General features: G+C 46.4%; 1 protein-coding gene across 1 annotated transcript in view; it reads right to left on the reverse strand.

The window, feature by feature from the left end:
* Nucleotides 1–2,753: 2,753 nt before the first annotated feature.
* Nucleotides 2,754–24,497, reverse strand: part of DVL2 (dishevelled segment polarity protein 2) — an 81,182-nt gene continuing 59,438 nt past the window's right edge. The window contains exons 12-15 of the mRNA XM_063449841.1: nucleotides 23,815–23,964; nucleotides 23,503–23,679; nucleotides 5,324–5,548; nucleotides 2,754–4,275 (exon numbers count right to left, since the gene is read on the reverse strand). Of these exons, the coding sequence (XP_063305911.1) occupies nucleotides 3,830–4,275; nucleotides 5,324–5,548; nucleotides 23,503–23,679; nucleotides 23,815–23,964 (998 nt within the window). The 3' untranslated portion in view covers nucleotides 2,754–3,829. The remainder of the gene's footprint in view (nucleotides 4,276–5,323; nucleotides 5,549–23,502; nucleotides 23,680–23,814; nucleotides 23,965–24,497) is intronic.

Below are 24,497 nucleotides of genomic sequence, written 5' to 3' on the forward strand. Positions count from 1 at the left end.
TTTCTATTGATAAATTGAGCAGTGTTTCTCCAGGTACTGTATATAACTATTTCTACTGATGAGTTGAGCAGTGAATGCAGTTTTTCTCCAGGTACTGTATATAACTATTTCTACTGATGAGTTGAGCAGTGAATGCAGTTTTTCTCCAGGTACTGTATATAACTATTTCTACTGATGAGTTGAGCAGTGAATGCAGTGTTTCTCCAGGTACTGTATATAACTATGTCTATTGATGAGTTGAGCAGTGAATGCAGTGTTTCTCCAGGTACTGTATATAACTATTTCTACTGATGAGTTGAGCAGTGAATGCAGTGTTTCTCCAGGTACTGTATATAACTATTTCTACTGATGAGTTGAGCAGTGAATGCAGTGTTTCTCCGGGTACTGTATATAACTATTTCTACTGATGAGTTGAGCAGTGAATGCAGTGTTTCTCCGGGTACTCTATGTAACTTTCTATTGATGAGTTGAGCAGTGAATGCAGTGTTTCTCCGGGTACTGTATATAATTATTTCTATTGATGAGTTGAGCAGTGAATGTAGTGTTTCTCCGGGTACTCTATGTAACTTTCTATCGATGAGTTGAGCAGTGAATGCAGTGTTTCTCCAGGTACTGTATATAACTATTTCTACTGATGAGTTGAGCAGTGAATGCAGTGTTTCTCCGGGTACTGGATATAACGATGTCTATTGATGAGTTGAGCAGTGAATGCAGTGTTTCTCCGGGTACTGTATATAACTATTTCTACTGATGAGTTGAGCAGTGAATGCAGTTTTTCTCCAGGTACTGTATATAACTATTTCTACTGATGAGTTGAGCAGTGAATGCAGTGTTTCTCCAGGTACTGTATATAACTATTTCTACTGATGAGTTGAGCAGTGAATGCAGTGTTTCTCCGGGTACTGGATATAACGATGTCTATTGATGAGTTGAGCAGTGAATGCAGTGTTTCTCCGGGTACTGTATATAACTATTTCTATTGATGAGTTGAGCAGTGAATGCAGTTTTTCTCCGGGTACTGTATATAACTATTTCTACTGATGAGTTGAGCAGTGAATGCAGTGTTTCTCCGGGTACTGGATATAACTATTTCTACTGATGAGTTGAGCAGTGAATGCAGTGTTTCTCCGGGTACTCTATGTAACTTTCTATTGATGAGTTGAGCAGTGAATGCAGTGTTTCTCCAGGTACTGTATATAACTATTTCTACTGATGAGTTGAGCAGTGAATGCAGTGTTTCTCCGGGTACTGTATATAACTATTTCTACTGATGAGTTGAGCAGTGAATGCAGTGTTTCTCCGGGTACTCTATGTAACTTTCTATTGATGAGTTGAGCAGTGAATGCAGTGTTTCTCCAGGTACTGTATATAACTATTTCTATCGATGAGTTGAGCAGTGAATGCAGTGTTTCTCCAGGTACTGTATATAACTATTTCTACTGATGAGTGGAGCAGTGAATGTAGTGTTTCTCCGGGTACTCTATGTAACTTTCTATTGATGAGTTGAGCAGTGAATGTAGTGTTTCTCCGGGTACTCTATGTAACTTTCTATTGATGAGTTGAGCAGTGAATGCAGTGTTTCTCCGGGTACTGGATATAACGATGTCTATTGATGAGTTGAGCAGTGAATGCAGTGTTTCTCCGGGTACTGGATATAACGATGTCTATTGATGAGTTGAGCAGTGAATGCAGTGTTTCTCCAGGTACTGTATATAACTATGTCTATTGATGAGTTGAGCAGTGAATGTAGTGTTTCTCCGGGTACTGTATATAATTATTTGTACTGATGAGTTGAGCAGTGAATGCAGTGTTTCTCCGGGTACTGTATATAATTATTTCTATCGATGAGTTGAGCAGTGAATGCAGTGTTTCTCCGGGTACTGTATATAACTATTTCTACTGATGAGTTGAGCAGTGAATGCAGTGTTTCTCCGGGTACTGTATATAACTAATTCTATCGATGAGTTGAGCAGTGAATGCAGTGTTTCTCCGGGTACTCTATGTAACTTTCTATTGATGAGTTGAGCAGTGAATGCAGTGTTTCTCCGGGTACTGTATATAACTAATTCTATTGATGAGTTGAGCAGTGAATGCAGTGTTTCTCCGGGTACTCTATGTAACTTTCTATTGATGAGTTGAGCAGTGAATGCAGTGTTTCTCCGGGTACTGTATATAATTATTTGTACTGATGAGTTGAGCAGTGAATGCAGTGTTTCTCCGGGTACTGTATATAACTATGTCTATTGATGAGTTGAGCAGTGAATGCAGTGTTTCTCCGGGTACTCTATGTAACTTTCTATTGATGAGTTGAGCAGTGAATGTAGTGTTTCTCCGGGTACTGTATATAACTATGTCTATTGATGAGTTGAGCAGTGAATGCAGTGTTTCTCCGGGTACTCTATGTAACTTTTTATTGATGAGTTGAGCAGTGAATGCAGTGTTTCTCCGGGTACTCTATGTAACTTTTTATTGATGAGTGGAGCAGTGAATGCAGTGTTTCTCCGGGTACTGTATATAATTATTTGTACTGATGAGTTGAGCAGTGAATGCAGTGTTTCACTACAGGTACTGTATATAACTGGGATCCACCTCAGCGGTAACTACTGATTCACCATGCAGTATTTAACTCGGTTCTGCTGTGCATTATACAATATCAGGATCAATCCAAGCACACAGAGGTAGTATGAGACTGCAAAGCACTGGCTAGCAAACACAAGGATTCCTTTGTTTATTATGGAGTTTATACACAAAAAAAAAAAAAGTAATAAATACATAAAAAGGGCAATAAGTGAGGCACTTCCAATTGATTAGTGAAGAGCAGGCAGTAAAAAGCAACCGATTCTCACATTTTACTCCCATAAAACACTTTGCTTAGATGCTTTGTATAAGCACCCCTATAAACACATTGCACAGGTTGTATTCCTAGGGGCACGTCACGTAAGGCACATGGGAACAGTGTCACCAACATGTGACATTACAAGGAGGGTGAATAGCACGTGCTCTTGTTAAACCATCTCCAACTTCAGGGTTTACCTGTCAGCAATGGGTCAGGGACACGAGCTTCCTTGGCACAGGTACAATGTCTTCCACCTCTGGGAGACCCCAAAGAGAATAAGGCACATGAATATATAGTCTCCTGCAATAGAGGAGGAAATCGGGGGGAGTAGAGGGGTCATTTCACAGCCATTGCTTTGTCGTGGAAGGGGCTGGTAGAGAGACTCACACCCTACCACAGGAAGTGGAGAACTAATCACCATTAACCCCCCGCCCCACAAAAATAAAAACCCTGTTACAAGGCCCCTGTACATAGGAACGCCATTCAAAAAAAACACTGGTAAAAAGGAGATTAAAAATACTTCATATAATGATCACGCCCAGCGTCTGCTTATAGATACATACATGTGCGTTGGATATAGGGTGGAGTCCGGTAATTAATGCTACATTTAGTGTTTTGGAGTAAAGCGGTGAAACCTCCGGACCTGGTCTGAACAGGAATCACCAGTCAAACTCCCAGGAACATGGTCAGTTGTACCGCGAGCAGCGTACCATTTTCTTTTCTTCTTCATGGACATAGCCTTAGACAAAGCTTAACCCAACAGCCAGAAACATGCTGAGATACATCTACCTCCAAAGGAACATGACAGATTCTTTCCTATCGAAATATCCACGCTAATCCCAACAATATGAGGAATCTGACCAGTCCTGTTCGATTGAATAATGCTAGATTAATCTGCATAGAATACAGGAATTCCTTAAAACTACGGAGTGTTAATGACCAAGTCCAGGACTAGGCAGGTGTGGAGCTAGCTACGTCACAGTCAGGCCTGTATCACATGACATCAACAAAGAACTCGCTGGGATTGCCCATGGCCATGTGGAAGGACTGGCGGCTGGCAGTTAGCTCAGGGGGAACTGATGCAAGGTCACGTACCAGAGGCTGACCACCAGGAGGAACAGAGGAAGGTGGCGGAAGAGGGGGTGGTGGCATCATCATGAGCATCATTGGATTATAGGAGAGAGGGAGACCAGGAGCAGGGTAGGAGTGAAGTGATGGTGGATGATGGTGAGGAGAAGGTTGAGGTCGAGAGGAAGCAGAGCGGTCACTGGCGGGTCCACTATTTCCTCCTGCCCCTCGTCTCAGGCTGCTGCGGGTTGAATATTCAGATTCGCTTCCAGAACCAGATTTAGACTCTGCTCCGCCACCAGTGCCAGGGCGATCCTCCTTCTGTACACCATGGCCCCCATCACTGCGTGTGGAGCCACTGCTTCTACTACCTGTACAGCAAAAAGGTAAAAAGTAAAAAAAAAAAAAAGTTACACCTCTGGGGCAAATAACAAAAAAAACACCCAGAACAAAAACCCAAACTATGAGGTGCCTTTTTTGAACATCCCACATTAACAACTTTTGTTAGATTCCTTACGGCTTTTTTGGCACTTATGGACGCATCATAAACTTTAACAGCCAGAAAGAATACATTTGTTTTCAGTTATTTTTTGGCCAAATATTGACTACGTGGGTTTATATTAATATTTACATTTTGGGAAATTCACGATAAACTATACATTTAATTTATTTTCACACATTATGTAGTACATAGCTATGTAGTTACATAGCCTGAAAAGAGACTTGCGTCCATCAAGTTCAGAATTCCTCGCATCTGTTTTTGCTGTTGATTAAAAATGTTTGTTTGAAGCACTTTTCAATTTTTTCCCAAGAATAATGTTGATCCAGAAGCAAAGTTTAAGTTTTAATGGTGATTTTCACAAATTGTGTTCTATACTGCTACAGAGACACTAGACTTGCATACCCCAAAAGTATACCACTTTCGTGTCTTTGGGGGGCTTACAGAGTCAAATTACAGACATGCTCTCATGTTTCCGCTTTACTTTCCCCCAGAGGCGCTATTTATTGACCAGTTTTCACTATGACCCCATTTCTAATGACCCTTTGAGAACACTATTCCTAAAATTCAGATTAGTGTGATCACAGTATTGCTGGAGCAATTTAATGTAAACAAGATCAAGCAATAGCGCAGTACACACAGATCATGGCATGAACCGGCAATAAAGTCGCACAACACTGACAGTGTGTCACCGCATTCCAATGCCAGGTAGGGCAGATACCAGCATGTAGAGGATATTCCTCTGCCAACCAACGATGCCCAAGGGGAGAGAAGCTATCAGGCGCCCACTAGTGAGGAATCCAGCTGGACCTTACAGTGTTATGAAGGCATCATACAGGGCACAGCACCCATCAGGGTATTAAATATAGCAGTTCGACCTAGACCCAACGATTGGGAGGTCATATGACATGGACACTCACCTTCACTGTGTTGGCTCCCACCACTGCCCACACCGTAACTGTAGGAGGAGAGCTCATGGTAAGCTGGCGGCTGTGTACTGTATGGGTGAGGGGCTGGATACTGATAGGAAAAGGTGGGGAGCAGAGGCCATGGTGAAGCTCCAGGGAGAGGCAGAGGAGCAAGAGTGTCCTGATCTGAGGCTCCACTCGAACCATCGTTATCATTCAGAGATAGATTAGCCATATCTGCAAGAGAGAGAGCATTTAACCAACACCGAACACACCATCCGCACCCACTGACCCTATCAACCAAACCAAGAACACACCATCTGCACCCACTGATCCGATCAACCAAACCAAGAACACACCATCCGCACCCACTGACCCGATCAACCAAACCAAGAACACACCATCCGCACCCACTGACCCTATCAACCAAACCAAGAACACACCATCTGCACCCACTGATCCGATCAACCAAACCAAGAACACACCATCAGCACCCACTGATCCGATCAACCAAACCAAGAACACACCATCCGCACCCACTGATCCGATCAACCAAACCAAGAACACACCATCTGCACCCACTGATCCTATCAACCAAACCAAGAACACACCATCCGCACCCACTGATCCTATCAACCAAACCAAGAACACACCATCCGCACCCACGGATCTGATCAACCAAACCAAGAACACACCATCCGCACCCACGGATCTGATCAACCAAACCAAGAACACACCATTAGCACCCACTGATCTGATCAACCAAACCAAGAACAAACCTTCAGCACCCACTGATCCGGTCCTATCAACCAAACCAAGAACACAAAATCCGCACCCATGTGGGCATTGGGCTTAGCATTGAACACCAATGGCGGAAGATGTGTACCTTTAACCCCTTCAGAACCAGAGCTGTTTTGGCCATGTTGTACGTTAAGGACCAGAGCAGTTTTAACACTTTTTTGGTCTTTGTATTTAGCTGTAATTTTCCTCTCTCATTTACTGTTCCCATGCAAGATATATATTATCAGGACAAGTAGGGCTTTCTTTACAGACCATTATTTCTATCATGTCACATAGTTTACTTTATATTAAAAAAAAAAATTGACTTTTACAGTTGCCACCACAAATCTTGGCTAGATGGCATTCCAAAAAGTCAATTCCTTTGTCTCCACCGCAATTGCTCCCAAATCAAGAACTTCTATACCCAATCTACCTCATTAAGAAACAAGTTCACTGACAAAAAATGTAAAATAGATAAATTGTATGCAGCCCTCAATACGGTTAAGAGTAAAGAAAGAAAATAACTTAAAATACAAGGCAAAAAAAAAAAGAAAAGAAGATTCCCCCAACATTACCTATTATTTTGGATTATAATAATAAAAATATGCAAAAAAAAAAACAACAAACAAGCATAGGCACATTCTTAAACAAGATGATCTTTTGAAAGATCAAATTCCAGACAGACCGAATATAATATTTAGAGGTGCCCCTAGTTTCAAGACTATTCTCACAAGATACTACTATACTAAGAAAAATATACAACATAAAACAAGTTTGTTTTTTTATCCAGACCTAAGGGTTTTTTAAGTGTAGTAAATGTATTTGTTTTCCTGGCACTATAGTGCCCTGAGGGTGCTCCCACCCTCCGGGTCCCACTCCCGCCAGGCTGAAGGGGGAGGAAGAGGGTTAAACACTCACCTTTCTCCAGCGCCGGGCTCCCTCCTTTCCACAGTCATCGGCTGAATGCGCATGCGCGGCAAGAGCCGTGCGTGCATTCAGCCAGTCCATAGGAAAGCATTCTCAATGCTTTCATATGGACGCTGGTGTCTTCTCACTGAAAATCACAGTGAGAAGCGCCTCTAGCAGCTGTCAATGAGACAGCCACTAGAGGCTGGATTAACCCATTTGTAAACAAAGCAGTTTCTCTGAAACTGCTAGGTTTACAGCAGGCAGGGTTAATCCTAGATGGACCTGGCACCCAGACCACTTCCGTGTGGACTTCAATACGTAGGTATGACTAAAAAAGATGCCTCGAGGTCAGACTAGCGGAACACTGCCGCAATATTAGAAGAGGGTACGAAAACCAGTTTCTAAAATAATTTTAAATACCCAATAAAGACCCGAAATTTCTAAAAACTATTGGAATAGAACAAGTTAATATCCCCTGGAGAGGTGGAGATACGACACAAATTTTAGGCAAAAGAGAAATGAACTGGGTTTTCCACATCAAAACTCTTGCCCCAGAAGGGCTTAATGGCCGAATTTGACCTAATTTTTTAACTTGTTTTTAAGTCCCCTTTTTTCTTTTACAAAGATTTTTACACAAATTTCTCTTGATTTTATAAGTGAGTATATTTTTTCTCTATTTCATATTTTTATTTCTTCATTTTATGTTTTTGCCATGTCTCCTGTCCTCTTCTATTTTTTCTACTAAAGTTAATAACCTAACCATGGTCTATTCACCAAATTAAAGGAGAATTCTTGTTTTGGTTTTAAAAGGTAGGCTATTTTCCTTACAACAAGGTGTAACCTACCCCACAGACAAATATAATATGTTTTCTGTCCCTATTTTACCTGCCAGAAATATTGTTATGCACTGGTCTAATATATATATATATATATATATATATATATATATATAATAAATCCAATTGAAAGTTATTATGTATGGGATATCCACTTGTTCTCGCCATCATGTTGTGAGATACTCAACTTTTGATGTCATTTTACTTGTTTCCAATACTCTGTAGCAAGATATTTATCTCTTATGTTCTTTGAATGATAGCATTGTCGCGATTATATTTGTCATTATTTTCGTGTACTTTTTTTCTTTTCGTTATTTGCCATTTTATTTGTAGTTCCTTCCGGGTACGCTCTACCCGGGAACTACTATTCCCATACTGCATAGCTGGGGGACGTACTTTCCTATAACGTCCGTCCCACAATCTCTCACAATCAATCCCCTACCTACAGACGCATAGGGGAAGCTCCGCCCAGCCCCTACTTGGAGTGTCCTGTTCTAGCAAGGGGGCGTGTAAACACTCACGATCCTCCTTGCCCGGCATACCTTTCCCATAGGGCGCTGGGACGGACAACGTGGTCGTAATATGCCGCAATCACTTTTCTAAATTTTATTACAAAAAATCTTCAAGTAATATATATATATATATATATATATATATATATATATATATATATATATATATATATATAGTGAGCACTATATTTGGTTTTATCTTTTCTCCATACAGAGGACCACCTCTGTCTACTAACACCTATAGCACTGAATGCTAGTTATACCTGAGCTAGTCCTAGCTCTCCAATAAGTGAGTGAAAATACCACCCTGCTGTGAAGTTTTCCTGTTCCTTTTTATTGCCAGTTGCAATCTGTACTATTGGAGTCTCTTTTTTTCTGTATTCACATATTTTAACCTGAATCAAGAGAACTTTACTGTGAAGGATTTGTATGTATTTACCTGTGTGCCTTCGGTTATGCCTTCTCCCTGCAGTTTAAATTTGAGTAATAAGTTCCTTTAGTTTATGTATGTTGAGCAATGTATTCATCTACCGAACCAAGACCACCCTGGGTAGCGATCAGAACTTAGAAGGTTGAGGAAACCGCATTTAATTGCTCCTAGGTGGCCGCCATTCGGCATACGAACACGTGGCGAGAACAAAGGATGGCGGCCATCTTAAAACTCACGAACGCGGTCAGCGAGACTTACGCATGATTTGCCTGGAACTATTTTCGGCATGGCAATTCCACAAACACCTGGTCATCATGGAAGTCCCGGCTGACTACTTTCCACCTCACGAATCAAACCGGCATTCGGGAGGTGGAATCTACCGAACAAGGGGAGCAGTTCTATATAACCAAATGCAACGTTCGTATGGTAGTTTTAGTGTAATTAGACGCAAACTTCCACACGATGCGACACGGAAACTGCCGAACGGAATTTCGTGAGTTTTGGATATGTAACTCCCAGTATCCTCAGCTACCCAGGGATGTATGTATTATGGAAAGTACTTTTCTGAAAATACTGTAAATTGTAATATTGCTGGCCAGCAGATAATTGAGTTTAGTATGTTGCTGAAACTCAATTATCTAGCCTAGCCCAGAGGAGGAGTCTGTTACTGAATGCCTGTTGCTCCCAGTAAATCAGTCTTGTTCCAGCATTAAGCCTTGGCTCATGTGTGGATTATTTCATGTTACCAGAGCTATTCATTCCTGTGGATTATTGAGAATATTCTTTTATTCTCAGAGAGCGGTATTCGTGCAGCTGGCCATCCGTGTTTAGTTCCAGGAGTTTTGGGACCGATACCCGCTCGCCTATTCACAAGCGGAAAAGATGGCCGCCATCTCGTGTTCGGGACAATGAGACACGAAAAGACTTATACCTCAGAGACTAGCCATACCGTTCGTAAGGTCTGAGCGCTATTAGTCTATCTGATGCGCTCAGACCCGAGCTAACGAATGGTGGAATATCAGGGATATTGTGTACATTGTTATAAATATATATTTGTTCTGTTTTTACATGTTGGAAATGCACGTAGGATTCTGTGCACTTGGAGATAATTGCATTGCCATAACCGTTGGAATCATTATCTCCAAGTTGGGCGGGGACTATTTCAAACGATGCAGTGTATTGTCATTGGTCAACTGTATGTATTGTCCTTGTATCCCATCAGGTCCAGAGGGGGCTGTCCCTGGACCTGGGCTTTTGCATAGATAACGCTGTCCCTGTGCCATTAAAGCCAGTTCGTGTTTGACCTTCAAATTGCAGCCTCGACTCGTTTTGTGGGAACCACGGTATCCTAGCTATACTAGAGCTAGTGGGATTGCTTTGTATTCACAGGACTCTGGTGGTCTGCCGACCGGAATAGCACTACTCTCTCTCCACACTCTGGGACCAGGACATCCAAGCGGTCCAGCCATCAGCTAGCCTGGGGGTAACCGTAACATATGCTGATTGCCAGGACTGTAAGCTGATTGTATGCTTTTCCTGTTCTGCTGTTTACAGCATTCATATGCTTGAGAGCATTTGTATGCTTCTCCGGTTCGGTGGTTGTGGTGTCTGCTGCAGTGCTTTGAGTCCTCAGGAAGCGCTAGTAGCATCCTTCAACGGAGGTACCCAGTCGGGGTGCCAGGTGATCCGTTACATTTACCATCTCAAGATCCACAACCCATACAGGCCTACACTAAATCCAAGCTCCTGCAAGTCCACCTGGTTGCCTACCTGCTCATTTAATATCACGACTATTGTATATCTTTACTCTGATTGATATAAGTACACTACTGTATTTCTCTACAGTGTATTGTGGTGCGACCTATCTTTGTTTTTACTGTACACTATGGTTAGCACACAAGCCGGTTATACGAGGGATTCTGATAAGCAGAGCGTCATACCTCAAAAAGATCACCCACACCTCTTTACTCAACCTCCTTAAAACAAGCCCAAGACCTCCACAGACGGAACCAAGCGAACCCCTCCCCAAATCTGCAAAACCGGATACAATTTGTACAGGGAGAAATAAATGAAATCCAGATCTGCAATGAATTCGCACGCTACTACGGCACCTTATACAATCTGAAAGAACACCAAAACATGCCTCAACCTACCCCCACCTCAATATGCTCATACTTAAACTTGCCCTCCCCAATATACAAAAGCAACAATCAGCACAGCTCACCACACCCATTACCACAGATGAGATATCACACCACATAGACAAAACGCCTAGAGGGAAGGCACGGAGTCATGACGGGCTCACCAACCTGTACAAGCCACATTCAAACACTCACTGGCCACTCTTCTCACCCATTTCTTTAACAAAACAACCAGGATGGGAACCTTCCTGACTGAGTTCCTGTCAGCGCATGTTATAACTATCCCCAAACCAGGGAAACCCCCAACTGTATGCCAAAATGTAAGGCAGATCTCTCTGATTAACGCGGATGCCAAGCTTTATGCAAAAATATACGCAGAAAGGCTCAAAGCCATATTACAGACCTTCATCCACACAGATCAAGTGGGGTTCATAGCAGGCAGACAAGGCCCAGACAACACAAGGAAAGTGTTAGACCTATACAATCTCCTAAAGAAAAACAAAACAGGAAAGCATTATGCTATCCCTAGACACCAAAAAGGCATTTGATCACCTGAACTGGTACTTTCTCCACAAAACCATAAGGACTTATGGCTTCTCACCCCTCTTCCTATCGGTAATTAAAGCCCTGTACAGCAACGGTGTTGAGCTCAGGTTTCTGTTCAAAGCCCTTCCAGATCACCAACTGAACTCGACAGGGATGTCCCCTATCTCCCCTGCTTTATGTTTTGTCCCTAGAGCCCCTGGCCATAGCCATATGGAACAATAGGGACAAACAGGTGATACTTGAAAAATTTGACTATCGTGCAAAAGTTCATTTATTTCAGTAATGCAACGTAAAAGGGGAAACTAATATATGAGATAGACGCATTACATGCATAGCAAGTTCAAGCCGTGATTTGACCAGGATGCTTCAATTGCGGCCTTCAGCTCTTCTGCATTGGTCGGTCTCATGTCTCATCTTTGTCTTGGCAAAGCCAAGAGAAAGGTCAGGCGAGTTTGCTGGCCAATCAAGCACAATAATCCCACGGTCATTGATGCTTTTGGTGCTTTTGGCAGTGTGGGCAGGTGGAAAATGAAGTCAGCATCCCCATAAAGCTCGTCTGCGGAAGGAAGCATGAAGTGCTCCAAAATCTCCTGGTAGACGGCTGCGTTGGCCCTGGACTTAATGAAGCACAGTGGACCAACACCAGCAGATGACATGGCTCCCCAAATCAACACAGACTGTGGAAACTTCACACTGGACTTCAAGCATCTTGCAGTGTGTGCCTCTCCATTCTTCCTCCAGACTCTGGGTCCTTGCTTTCCAAATGAGATGCAAAAGTTGCTCCCATCAGAAAAGAGGACTTTGGACCACTGACAAGGTCTGTGTTTCTTTAGCCCAGGTAAGACGCTTCTGACGTTGTTTGTTGTTCAGGAGCGGCTTGACAAGAGGAATACGACATCTGAAGCCCATGTCCAGGATCCGTCTGTGTGTGGTGGCTCTTGATGCACTGACTCCAGCCTCAGTTCACTCCTTGTGAAAGTCCCCAACACATTTAAATGGCCTTTTCCTGACAATCCTCTCCAGGCTGCGGTCATCCCTGCTGCTTGTGCACACTTTTCCCTTCCACATAACTTTCTATTAATGTGCTTTGATACAGCACTTTGGGAACATCCAACTTCCTTTGCAATTACCTTTTGATGCTTTCCCTCCTTATGGAGGGTATCAATGATGGTTTTCTGCACAACTGTCAGGTCAGCAGTCTTCCCCATGATTGCGATTCCTACAGAACCAGACTAGAGAGACCATTTAAAGGCTCAGAAACCCTTTGCAGGTGTTATGGCTTACTTAGCTGATTAGAGCGACACTGTGAGGCTAGAATAGTGTACCTTTTCACAATATTCTAATTTACTGAGATTGTGGATTTGGGGTTTTCATGAGCTGTAAGCCATAATTGCACTTATGACAAATCACGGCTTGAACTCTCGCTTTGCATGTAATGTGTATCTCCTATATTAGTTTCCCCTTTTACGTTGTATTACTGAAATAAATGAACTTTTGCACAATATTCTAATTTTTCGAGTATCACCTGTACATGGAGTGCGAGGCCAAACGGAATACAAACTCAATCTCTTTGCAGATGACATTCTACTGACACTCACACAACCACACATTACACTACCCACCCTACACAGAGAACTCCACACACACAGCCAACAGTCATACTACAAACTCAACACTACCAAAACACAAGCAATGTGCCTTAACATCCCCAAACCCATGGAAGAGAGACTAAATGCTGCACATCGCTTCGATTGGAGGGAAGACTACCTGGTATACCTCGGTATCAGAATCACTAAAAAGGACCAGCTATTTTCTGCAAATTATACAAAACTGCTAAAAGAAACTGAAAAGCAGCTACAAGCTTGGAAGACCACATTCTTGTCCTGGGTAGGGAAAATAGCGTTGATCAAGATGTCAATTCTGCCAAAGATACTCTACCTCTTTAGATCCCTACAAATCAGGATACCGAAAACATATCACAAGCCTGCAAGCGATCCACCTACGATTCAGTTGGGGAGGAAAACACCCTCGGGTTCCTAAAAGACTGCTCTTGAAACATGTGCAATGCAGGGGCATGGTGTTCCCGAACCTGAAAGCCTACTATCAATCAGCCCACCTAACAAACGTAGTCCGCGCACACTCGACCACATACACTCCTCAGTGGGTGTGAAAACTGCTGCGAAACTCAAGAACTGTAATCCATGCTCTGGATACCCCAACACGTGAGAACATTGCACCCAAACGCACTACCTGCCACCAGACACCTGCTAAAAATTTAGGACACGTCTAGGGACAAGCTGACCCGTGGTCACTAGCAGCCCCAATTAAAACTCTGTACAACTGCAACGGACCATTCCCACACCAAAACTGGAACCGACTGTGAATCTCACATTTGTACCACCTCTACACAATTTAGGGACTGAAGACCTTCCCAGATCTTCAATCGGAATTCACGCTTCCCTCACACTATACATTTGCTTACCTACAAATCAAAGCAATCATGACCAACAAGATACAAGTGAGTAAGCAAACACTAAGAACCTCCATCACAAAGTTTGAACAGCAATGCACATCAATACTCCCCCTAAAGAAAACATTATCAACCTGTTATTACCGCCTCGCGAACCCAAACGAGGAAACTGCATGGAAATTCATGACAGACTGTCAAACAGACCTCCGTGAAGATATACCGCCAAAAGAATGAGAATAGATTTTCACGGCACATGAGGGACTATCGGCATGCGCCACGCACTTCAAAACATCAAGGAAGATACGATATAGGTGGTATATGGTGCCCTCCCGCCTCCACTCAATTTACCCCGCAACGGACGAGAGGTGTTGGAGATGCCACTCGCACAGGGGCACCATGCTACATGTTTGGTGGACATGCGACAAAGGTGAACACCCTGTGGAAGGACACCATAACTCTGATCCGAGAAGTCACGACCTGTGAGCTTGAACACACACCGAAGACAATCCTACTTAAAGCTCTGCCAGAGAACATCGCCAAGCCCACCCGGAAAATTATATTCCTCCTGCTGAGCACAGTGTCAACACTAATCGCCAGATACTGGAAGACCCCCAAAACTGCCCTACCTACATGAAATTACAACCTTAATGTCCTCAACAATTGACTATGAACTCATTATGTGGAACCAAACAAAACTAGGAAAATTGAGCCCCAACATTGCCACTGTGTGGCGGTCCTACCTACAAATCAGCCAAAAATATACCTACCCGGGAGGGGGCGGAGCCAAGCAGCCGACCTGAATGGCCGCATGTTACGCGAGCTCCGCAGCAAAGGAAACTTTGGACCAAATAATAAATTCAGCTCACCGAAACCAGCACCAACCAACCCACAAAAGACCGCTGAAGGTATGGGCCGCAAAACCAAAAAGCCCAAGCCCGATAATCCGCGGCTAAATCAAAGTATCGGCGACATGTGAAAGCAGGCGCTTAGTGCTCAGGGCGCAAACATGGCCGCCTACAACGATTACGGCTCGGACATCTCCAACGACTTCACTACGGAGACTGAGTTGGAACAACCACCTGCGGCACAACCACCCCGCAAGTCACCCCCAAAACCGGACTCCTCGCCGGTTACAGTCACGGTTATGAAAGACCTTCTAGCGGAACTCCGCCTAACGATACAAGCCGACATGGCTCAACTGCGCCAAGACTTACAAGGCCTGACGGGTCGCCGGAGCACACTGGAGGCAGACTCCCAGTGCACCAAACAACAGACAACACCTGCAACAAACGGTCCAAGAGATCAAAATGCAGCATTGCACCTACGAGCAGCGCATAGCGACACTAGAGGACCGGAGCCATAGTCGGAATATTAAAATCAGGGGCATAGGAGAGGAAATCCCGGAGACGGAGCTCCCACACACGTTGCGGAGAATGCTACAGACACTCCTGCCTCATAAGCAAGCCAGACAGATACCCATAGACAACCTGCACCGCCACGAGCATCCAAGGCCCCCATAGCGGCCCCAAGGGACCTTCTGGTCTGCTTCCAAAATTAAGGGGACAAGATGGCGGTAATGCAGGCTGCGCAGAGCCAATCCCCGTACTTATTTGAAAATATGCAGCTCTCTTTTTACACCGACCTGTCGGGGTCCACACTGGCATGGAGACGTACTCTCCAACCCTTTACAGCCCTCCTACGCCAACATAAAATTATCTATCATTGGAGAATTTTCCCGCATGCTACTTGTCCAACATGGGAATGTGGCCTCTACCATCCGGGACTTACAGGAAGCAAGCGAACTGCTGCCGACACTGGTACTCCCTCCGAGACCAGAACCATGACGGCACATGGCCCCACTTGGAACCCCGCAACGGCGGTCCCTTTCGTCCCCAGAAGAGCGGACACTGCAACTGCCACGGAGGCCAAAACTTGAGGCGGACCCAGAGCCACCCGGTATCATGACCGGTATTCTTGGGCAGCAATACTCCCTGCATACACTGGACTTATGCACCAGATAAAGCACATTACTGTTGATACGTTTTTATAATGTCACAATTTTCTCGCAACTCTCCTTTGTTATATATATATCGCCCTCCATGATTATATTAATTACGCCCACACTGTGTTTCAGCTACTTGCCTGAAAACTGTTATTTTATTATCGACATCTTGTTATATGCTACACGTATAACAGCATTATTAATACCGAGTAAAATTTTTGTTAGCTCTAATCCATAAAAGAAAATGTGTAGTTCTATATAATACCCTTAAATGGGTCCCTGTTCCCCCAACCATTAGCATCGGCTATAAAGCTCCATGGCAGTACCATCAAGTCTCGGTAAATAAGATGCCAGCACTCAAAATGCGGTACTCCATATTATGCGATTGACGATGGTACTCAGCATCTGTTTAGGGAGACAGTTAAACGCATGACGAGAATGCTGGCTCTTTTTTCTTTTATTATAATTTTAGTATATGATGCCCATAAATCAACCAGATTTTGTAAGCGACCTCTAGCTGTACCATATTGCATGTTCGCTGAAGCGGACATAATATTGTTATGCCTGTACTTAAAAATAAAACTACCCCTATTTAGCTAGCTTATATACATGTAAACGCTAGACACGCAGGGTCAGTCTACTTAATACCTTTATCATATGCTATATTTTACTGAAGCAATGAAAATTTTGGCTAAAGAGGCCCGCTTAACATGAGAAGCCAGGTTCTCTTTATTTTAATTTTAGTGTCCAATACTTAAACATTATTTAAAAATTGTATGATCATTGACCTTTAGCGGTATTATGTTTTAATTCTCCTGTTACTAACGTAATTCTGTTAAGATTTCACTTAAAAATGGAAAATGCGCAACTGTCTCTGCCACAGTTTCACTTGCTTATACCCACATGTACGCTGTTGTGGCGTTTATTGATATGTTTGTACTCACCTGCGCAATAAAAATAAAGAATTTAAAATATATATATATACCTACCTACCCGAGTTACATGAACCCCCGACCAGCAACAGGGTTAACACCACAGTCAGTCACAGAACACAAACACCCCTGAACTCAAGTGTCCAAAAGCCCCAACAAATGCAAACCCAACAAGTAAAGATGCCCCATGTAAAGAAGCCACAGTGACAGACACTTTATTTTCAAGTCTATTCTGCAATATAGTTGCCCCGGTACAAGGGCTTATTACGCCTTCCTACAAGGTTCCCCCAGTCCCCCTCCCCCCCTATACCCGAACACTAATGTGAAATCTCTCATTACTCTAAGACACAACACAACTCCAAGGCTAAGCTGAACTGTCTGAAGAGTCACGGACCAGTGGCATACACATAGGGCCAGCTACCGTTGACAAAGTCCTTGCAGACACACACAACATGCCGAATCGTGAAAAAACAAACCCACAAGGTCCCTAACCCTGCGCAGGCTGCAGGCCCGTACACGATAGAGAGACCCTCTAACCACATGAAATAAGCCGTGCAGTCCAAAACACGCGTAGACTCAAGAGCTGGCCAAGACAATCGACAACTGACACACTAACACGATCTTGGTACCCATGAATTGGAATATTTACTATGTGAAATGTAAGATACATTATCTATGCCTACAGTGTTAACCCCCCTTTTTCTTTCTGTACCCCTGAAGTTCATTGAAAACAAAGTACAAAAAAAAAAATAAAAAAAAAAAGGACTAATTGATCTGTCAGCACCTCACTCCTCCACCATTCCCAGTTTAAATTGATTCCATCTGAAGAATTCTCCTTACAGTACACAATAGATAATGCTGTTCAAACAAAACGGATATTGTGAATGCCTTTAACCCCTTAAAGACCACACTTCTGGAATAAAAGGGAATCATGACATGTCACACGTCATGTGTCCTTAAGGGGTTAAGCTGCTTCCAATTCACCCTTCTTTATGGCATCTACATGGTATTAAGTGGAGAAACCAGTATTTTTTCAACAGGCCAACATTTGGGTCAAAAAGTAGCCTGAAAATATTCGACTCTTTTGCCAAGGCCTTATGCTGGTTGCTCTTAAACTCATGTAGATATCCATCAGTTCTGCACTATCTGGATGATTTTCTCTTTATAGAGAGTAATCATAACCCACCACAGAGCCTTCAAGATGCCAGGCAGCTGTTTGGGAGGTTGGGTGTCCGATTTCCCCCTTCAAAACAGAAGGTCCCGACACCATAGTCCATTTTCTGAGCGTATCCTAGCAAGTATGTCAGTGGAGTCAGTGGGAAGTCCATGTTCATACCTCCACTGTCCTCAGATTCTCCAATGCTGTGGTCAGATGCAGCGGCTTCTACTGTTTTTGCGGCCATCTGTGTTGACCAGTGGTTCTAGGGCAGTTGGTCGCCCAAGACCAGAACATTGGAGGAATTTGATCAGACTTCAGCATTGCTGAAGATTTACCCAATTGTGGCAGCGGCAGCAACCTGGGGACACTCCTGGTCAGGACACACGGTGCATTGTTTTTCAGACAATCAAGCAACTTGTCATTATGAACAAAGGCCGTTCCCCCTCTCTAGTTATCATGAGTTTTGTTAGACGGTTAACTTGGCTCGATGCCACTCATCAGTTCTTTATATGTTGCACACATGTTCCTGGTATTCACAACACGGCAGCTGAACATTTGTCCCGCTTCAGTTTTCAGGAATTCCTCCAACTACACCCCAATGCCTCACCTATGGCAACCCCGGCCCCTCAATTTCAAGAGCGCATCTTGGATTAGGCCAACTCCTAGCGCACGGCAGAATGCTTTCCCAATACGCTTTATCTGAAAACACCAGGCGGGCATACAAACAAGCTTTCAATATTTTACTAGGGACTTCCAGGTGGTAGATATGTTCATAATAGAATCCTTGGTGGCTTTCACTTCCTTTTGCCACCGCAAATTACATCTATCCTACAACACAATCAAACTTTACCTCACAGGGTCACATGCTGACACTATTCCCAAACAGACAGACCTTCATATCATCTAATCAAATCAAGACCTTATTAAAATGAATCCAGAGGTGCAGTACGACACAAGCGCCACAAAGATTACCTTTTAATGGGAGCTTGTTCAGGTCAGTCAGACCTTTTGGATAACTCACCATTTAAACCCAAGACCAATAATTAGGTTGATGAGACTAGGCCTCAACCCCTCACACTACTCTGGACATTCATTTAGGATTGGGGCAGCCTCAGCAGCCTCCTACAGGAACATACCTACTCATATTATTAAGTCATTGTGGCGCTGGAAATCTACAGCATACTGTAGGTACATTCCACAATCCAAGAAAGAAATTAGACAGGCATTCCAACACTAAGCATTATGATATGATGTTGTAATAAGTTGTTGATTGAAAAAATTATTTTGGCATACATCTTTTGCCCACTTTATTTACAGGTCTACCAATACGTCGGTTTCGGCACACCTCACCCCCCCCCCCCCCACACACACACACACACCTCACCCCCCCCCCCCCACCACACACACACACCTCAACCCCCCCCCCCCACACACACACACACACACACCTCAACCCCCCCCCCACACACACACACAACTCAACCCCCCCCCCCACACACACCTCAACCCCCCCCCCACACACACACACACCTCAACCCCCCCCCCCCCACACACACACACCTCAACCCCCCCCCCCACACACACACACCTCAACCCCCCCCCCCCACACACACACCTCAACCCCCCCCCCCCCCCACACACACACACCTCAACCCCCCCCCCCACACACACACACCTCAACCCCCCCCCCCCACACACACACACCTCAACCCCCCCCCACCCCACACACACACACACCTCAACCCCCCCCCCCCCCCACCCCACACACACACACACCTCAACCCCCCCCCCCCCCCCCACCCCACACACACACACACCTCAACCCCCCCCCCCCCCCACCCCACACACACACCTCAACCCCCTCCCCCACACACACACACACCTCAACCCCCTCCCCCACACACACACACACCTCACCCCCCCCCACACACCTCAACCCCCCCCCACACACCTCAACCCCCCCCCACACACCTCAACCCCCCCCCACACACCTCAACCCCCCCCCACACACCTCAACCCCCCCCCCACACACACCTCAACCCCCCCCCACACACACCTCAACCCCCCCCCACACACACCTCAACCCCCCCCCCCACACACCTCAACCCCCCCCCTACACACACCTCAACCCCCCCCCCCCCCACACACACCTCAACCCCCCCCCCCCACACACACCTCAACCCCCCCCCCCCACACACACCTCAACCCCCCCCCCACACACACCTCAACCCCCCCCCACACACACACCTCAACCCCCCCCCCCACACACACCTCAACCCCCCCCCACACACACACACCTCAACCCCCCCCACACACACCTCAACCCCCCCCCACACACACCTCAACCCCCCCCCCCACACACCTCAACCCCCCCCCCCCCACACACCTCAACCCCCCCCCCACACACCTCAACCCCCCCCACACACCTCAACCCCCCCCCCCCCACACACCTCAACCCCCCCCCCCACACCTCAACCCCCCCCCCCCCACACCTCAACCCCCCCCCCCCCACACACACCTCAACCCCCCCCCCCCCACACACACCTCAACCCCCCCCCCCCCACACACACACCTCAACCCCCCCCCCCACACACACACACACCTCAACCCCCCCCCCCCCACACCCACACCTCAACCCCCCCCCCCACACCTCAACCCTCAACCCCCCCCCCCACCTCAACCCCCCCCCCCCACACACACACACACACACACCTCAACCCCCCCCAACCCCACACACACACACACCTCAACCCCCCCCCCCCCCAACCCCACACACACACACACACACCTCAACCCCCCCAACCCCACACACACACACACCTCAACCCCCCCAACCCCACACACACACACACACCTCAACCCCCCCCAACCCCCCACACACACACACACCTCAACCCCCCCCAACCCCCCACACACACACACACCTCAACCCCCCCCACACACACACACACCTCAACCCCCCCCCCCCACACACACACCTCAACCCCCCCCACCACACACACCTCAACCCCCCCCACCACACACACCTCAACCCCCCCCCCCCCCACACACCTCAACCCCCCCCCCCCCCACACACCTCAACCCCCCCCCCCCCACACACACACACACCCCCCCCCCCCCACACACACCTCAACCCCCCCCCACCACACACCTCAACCCCCTCCCCCCACACACACCTCAACCCCCCCCCACACACACCTCAACCCCCCCCCCCACACACACACCTCAACCCCCCCCCCCCACACACACACCTCAACCCCCCCCCCACACACCTCCAACCCCCCCCCCCCCACACACACACACACACACACCTCAACCCCCCCCCACCACACACACACACACACACCTCAACCCCCCCCCCCCACACACACACACCTCAACCCCCCCCCCCCCCCCACACACCTCAACCCCCCCCCCACACACCTCAACCCCCCCCCCACACACCTCAACCCCCCCCCCCCACACACCTCAACCCCCCCCCACACACCTCAACCCCCCCCCCCACACACCTCAACCCCCCCCCCCCCACACACACCTCAACCCCCCCCCCCCCCCCACACACACCTCAACCCCCCCCCCCACACACACCTCAACCCCCCCCACACACACCTCAACCCCCCCCCACACACACCTCAACCCCCCCCACACACACCTCAACCCCCCCCACACACCTCAACCCCCCCCCACACACCTCAAACCCCCCCCCACACACACCTCAACCCCCCCCCACACACACCTCAACCCCCCCCCCCACACACCTCAACCCCCCCCCCCACACCTCAACCCCCCCCCCCACACCTCAACCCCCCCCCCCACACCTCAACCCCCCCACACCTCAACCCCCCCCCCCACACACACCTCAACCCCCCCCCCCCACACACCTCAACCCCCCCCCCCCACACACCTCAACCCCCCCCCCCACACACCTCAACCCCCCCACACACACACCTCAACCCCCCCCCACACACACCTCAACCCCCCCCCACACACCTCAACCCCCCCCCACACACCTCAACCCCCCCCCCCACACACCTCAACCCCCCCCCCACACACCTCAACCCCCCCCCCCACACACCTCAACCCCCCCCCACACACCTCAACCCCCCCCACACCCCCACACCTCAACCCCCCCCACACCCCCACACCTCAACCCCCCCCACACCCCCACACACCTCAACCCCCCCCACACCCCCACACACCTCAACCCCCCCCCCACACACCCACACCTCAGTGAAAAGCATTGGATTGGCTAAAAATCGCCAATTTTGATGTCACCAAGGGGCGGGGCCAGCACCAGCAGACACGTGGAGAGCTGAAAATAAGTTATAACCCATTCTGAGGGGGCAAGCCACCTAAATGTTTTTTTTTTTAGTATAGGGTTAGAAATGCATGTTTGTGTTCCTGACCCTATTGTGATCTTTTATGCACACATATACACACGCACACATATACACACACGCACGCACACATATACACACACGCACGCATATACACACACGCACGCATATACACACACGCACGCATATACACACACGCACGCATATACACACACGCACACATATACACACACGCACACATATACACACACGCACACATATACACACACGCACACATATACACACACGCACACATATACACACACGCACACATATACACACACGCACACATATACGCACACGCACACATATACGCACACGCACACATACACGCACACGCACACATACACGCACACGCACACATACACACACGCACGCACATACACACACGCACGCACATACACACACACGCACATACACACACACACGCACATACACACACACACGCACATACACACACACGCACATACACACACACGCACACATATTTTTATTCCTAAACATTTTTTTATTTTTACACATTGCAGGCAGATGCTTGGACGCCTATTGCAGCCATGTGACCGCTCTGTTAGAGCAATCACATGGCTGCGGGGGCCTAATTCGCCAAAGGGGGGACTGTCTGGGCTGTCAGGCAGTACCCCCACACCGGGAGCAACACCGGTCCTCAAGGGTATTTTTGACGGTCCTGAACCGTCAGTGGTTGTTAAGGGGTTAATATGGCATATATTACAGATTATTGAGAGGACACAGGCTGATAGCTCCCCTTGACTGTCACACTTCCAGTGATGGGATAGGCTATTAGCTTCCTCATTATCTTTGTCACGGTTGCCAGGCACTCAGGAACACTTAAGAAGATATTTTAGTGGAATAGCAGCAAAAACACGCAACGTTTGATTTCTACTTGCTGGGAAAAAAAAAAGAGCTCAGTAGAGATCGAAATGTTGTGTGTTTTTCCTGTTATTCCAATAAAACTGTGGCGTAAATGATCCTGAGCGCCTGGACAATGCGTTTTTTTTGGAGTGGACCAGGAGCAGTAGCAAATAAAATGCGGATTCCTCGGTTTTCGTTTATTGCCATGTAGCAGGCAGACACACTCACAATTTTCACAGCCGGTAAGGTCCCCAAAGATGTAGTAACACTGCTCGGAAAAAGTAATCTTGTTCACAGTGTGACGAATGAATCCAGCTTTTAATAAGTTACTGGCAAACTTGCGGGCCTCCCTGCGATCCTGGAATCCTTCCACGTGATGGTACAACCAATCAACCACATCAGAGCCTGACAAATAAAAACAGGTTAATATTAAAAGGAGGTGGTTGGGTTCTAATTCTACCACATGTTTCTTCTGTAAACAGGCCACAGAAACATTTACATCTCACAAATAACCAAGAAAACATCTTTGCAGGATCTCACCAAGGAAGGCATTGGGAATGGTAATTTTCAGCCACATGCGATCGCGAACCTCAAGACCAGACTCCGGAGACGCCATCACCTTTACTACAGAAGCTAAGTCAGTGTGTATGGACAAACTGAAGAGCGACACTGGAGGGAGGGCATGAGACACTGCGGCAAAAGGACAAAATACCTTTAGCAACTCAACAGCAATAACAGAGAAGCAATAGCAAAGTAATGTATAAATAGAACGTTAGTCTTTCAGTGTAACAAATAAAGGCTATCAGGCAACTACTAGCCTTTTCTATATCACTGTTAATGGAATAAAAGTATCAACTACGTGTCTTTAAGGGTGATACTACAAATGTATGCTTAATACACAAGATCCTGTGTATTCTTTTCAAATAATTTTTATTAAAGTTTTACATATTTGTATAACAAGAATATAAACATTGTATTGGGGGTAGGAAGGGAAGGGGAACTTGGAAATGGAAGAGAATAACCATTCAGTATTAAAATAGGCATAACAGTGTATATGGCAAAACAAATAAATACAAAATAATAATAATATGTTTTTACATCAATGCACTTTAATAATAAATATGTCAAAGACCATATGCGGTTTTGATTTTTTCTTCCCACTTATCCCAATTGTATTTTAATATTGGGAAACCACGCATATTAGCTCTATGTGATAATTTGTG

The sequence above is a fragment of the Pelobates fuscus genome, chromosome 3, assembly GCF_036172605.1.
Source record: "Pelobates fuscus isolate aPelFus1 chromosome 3, aPelFus1.pri, whole genome shotgun sequence".
Lineage (NCBI taxonomy): Eukaryota > Metazoa > Chordata > Amphibia > Anura > Pelobatidae > Pelobates > Pelobates fuscus.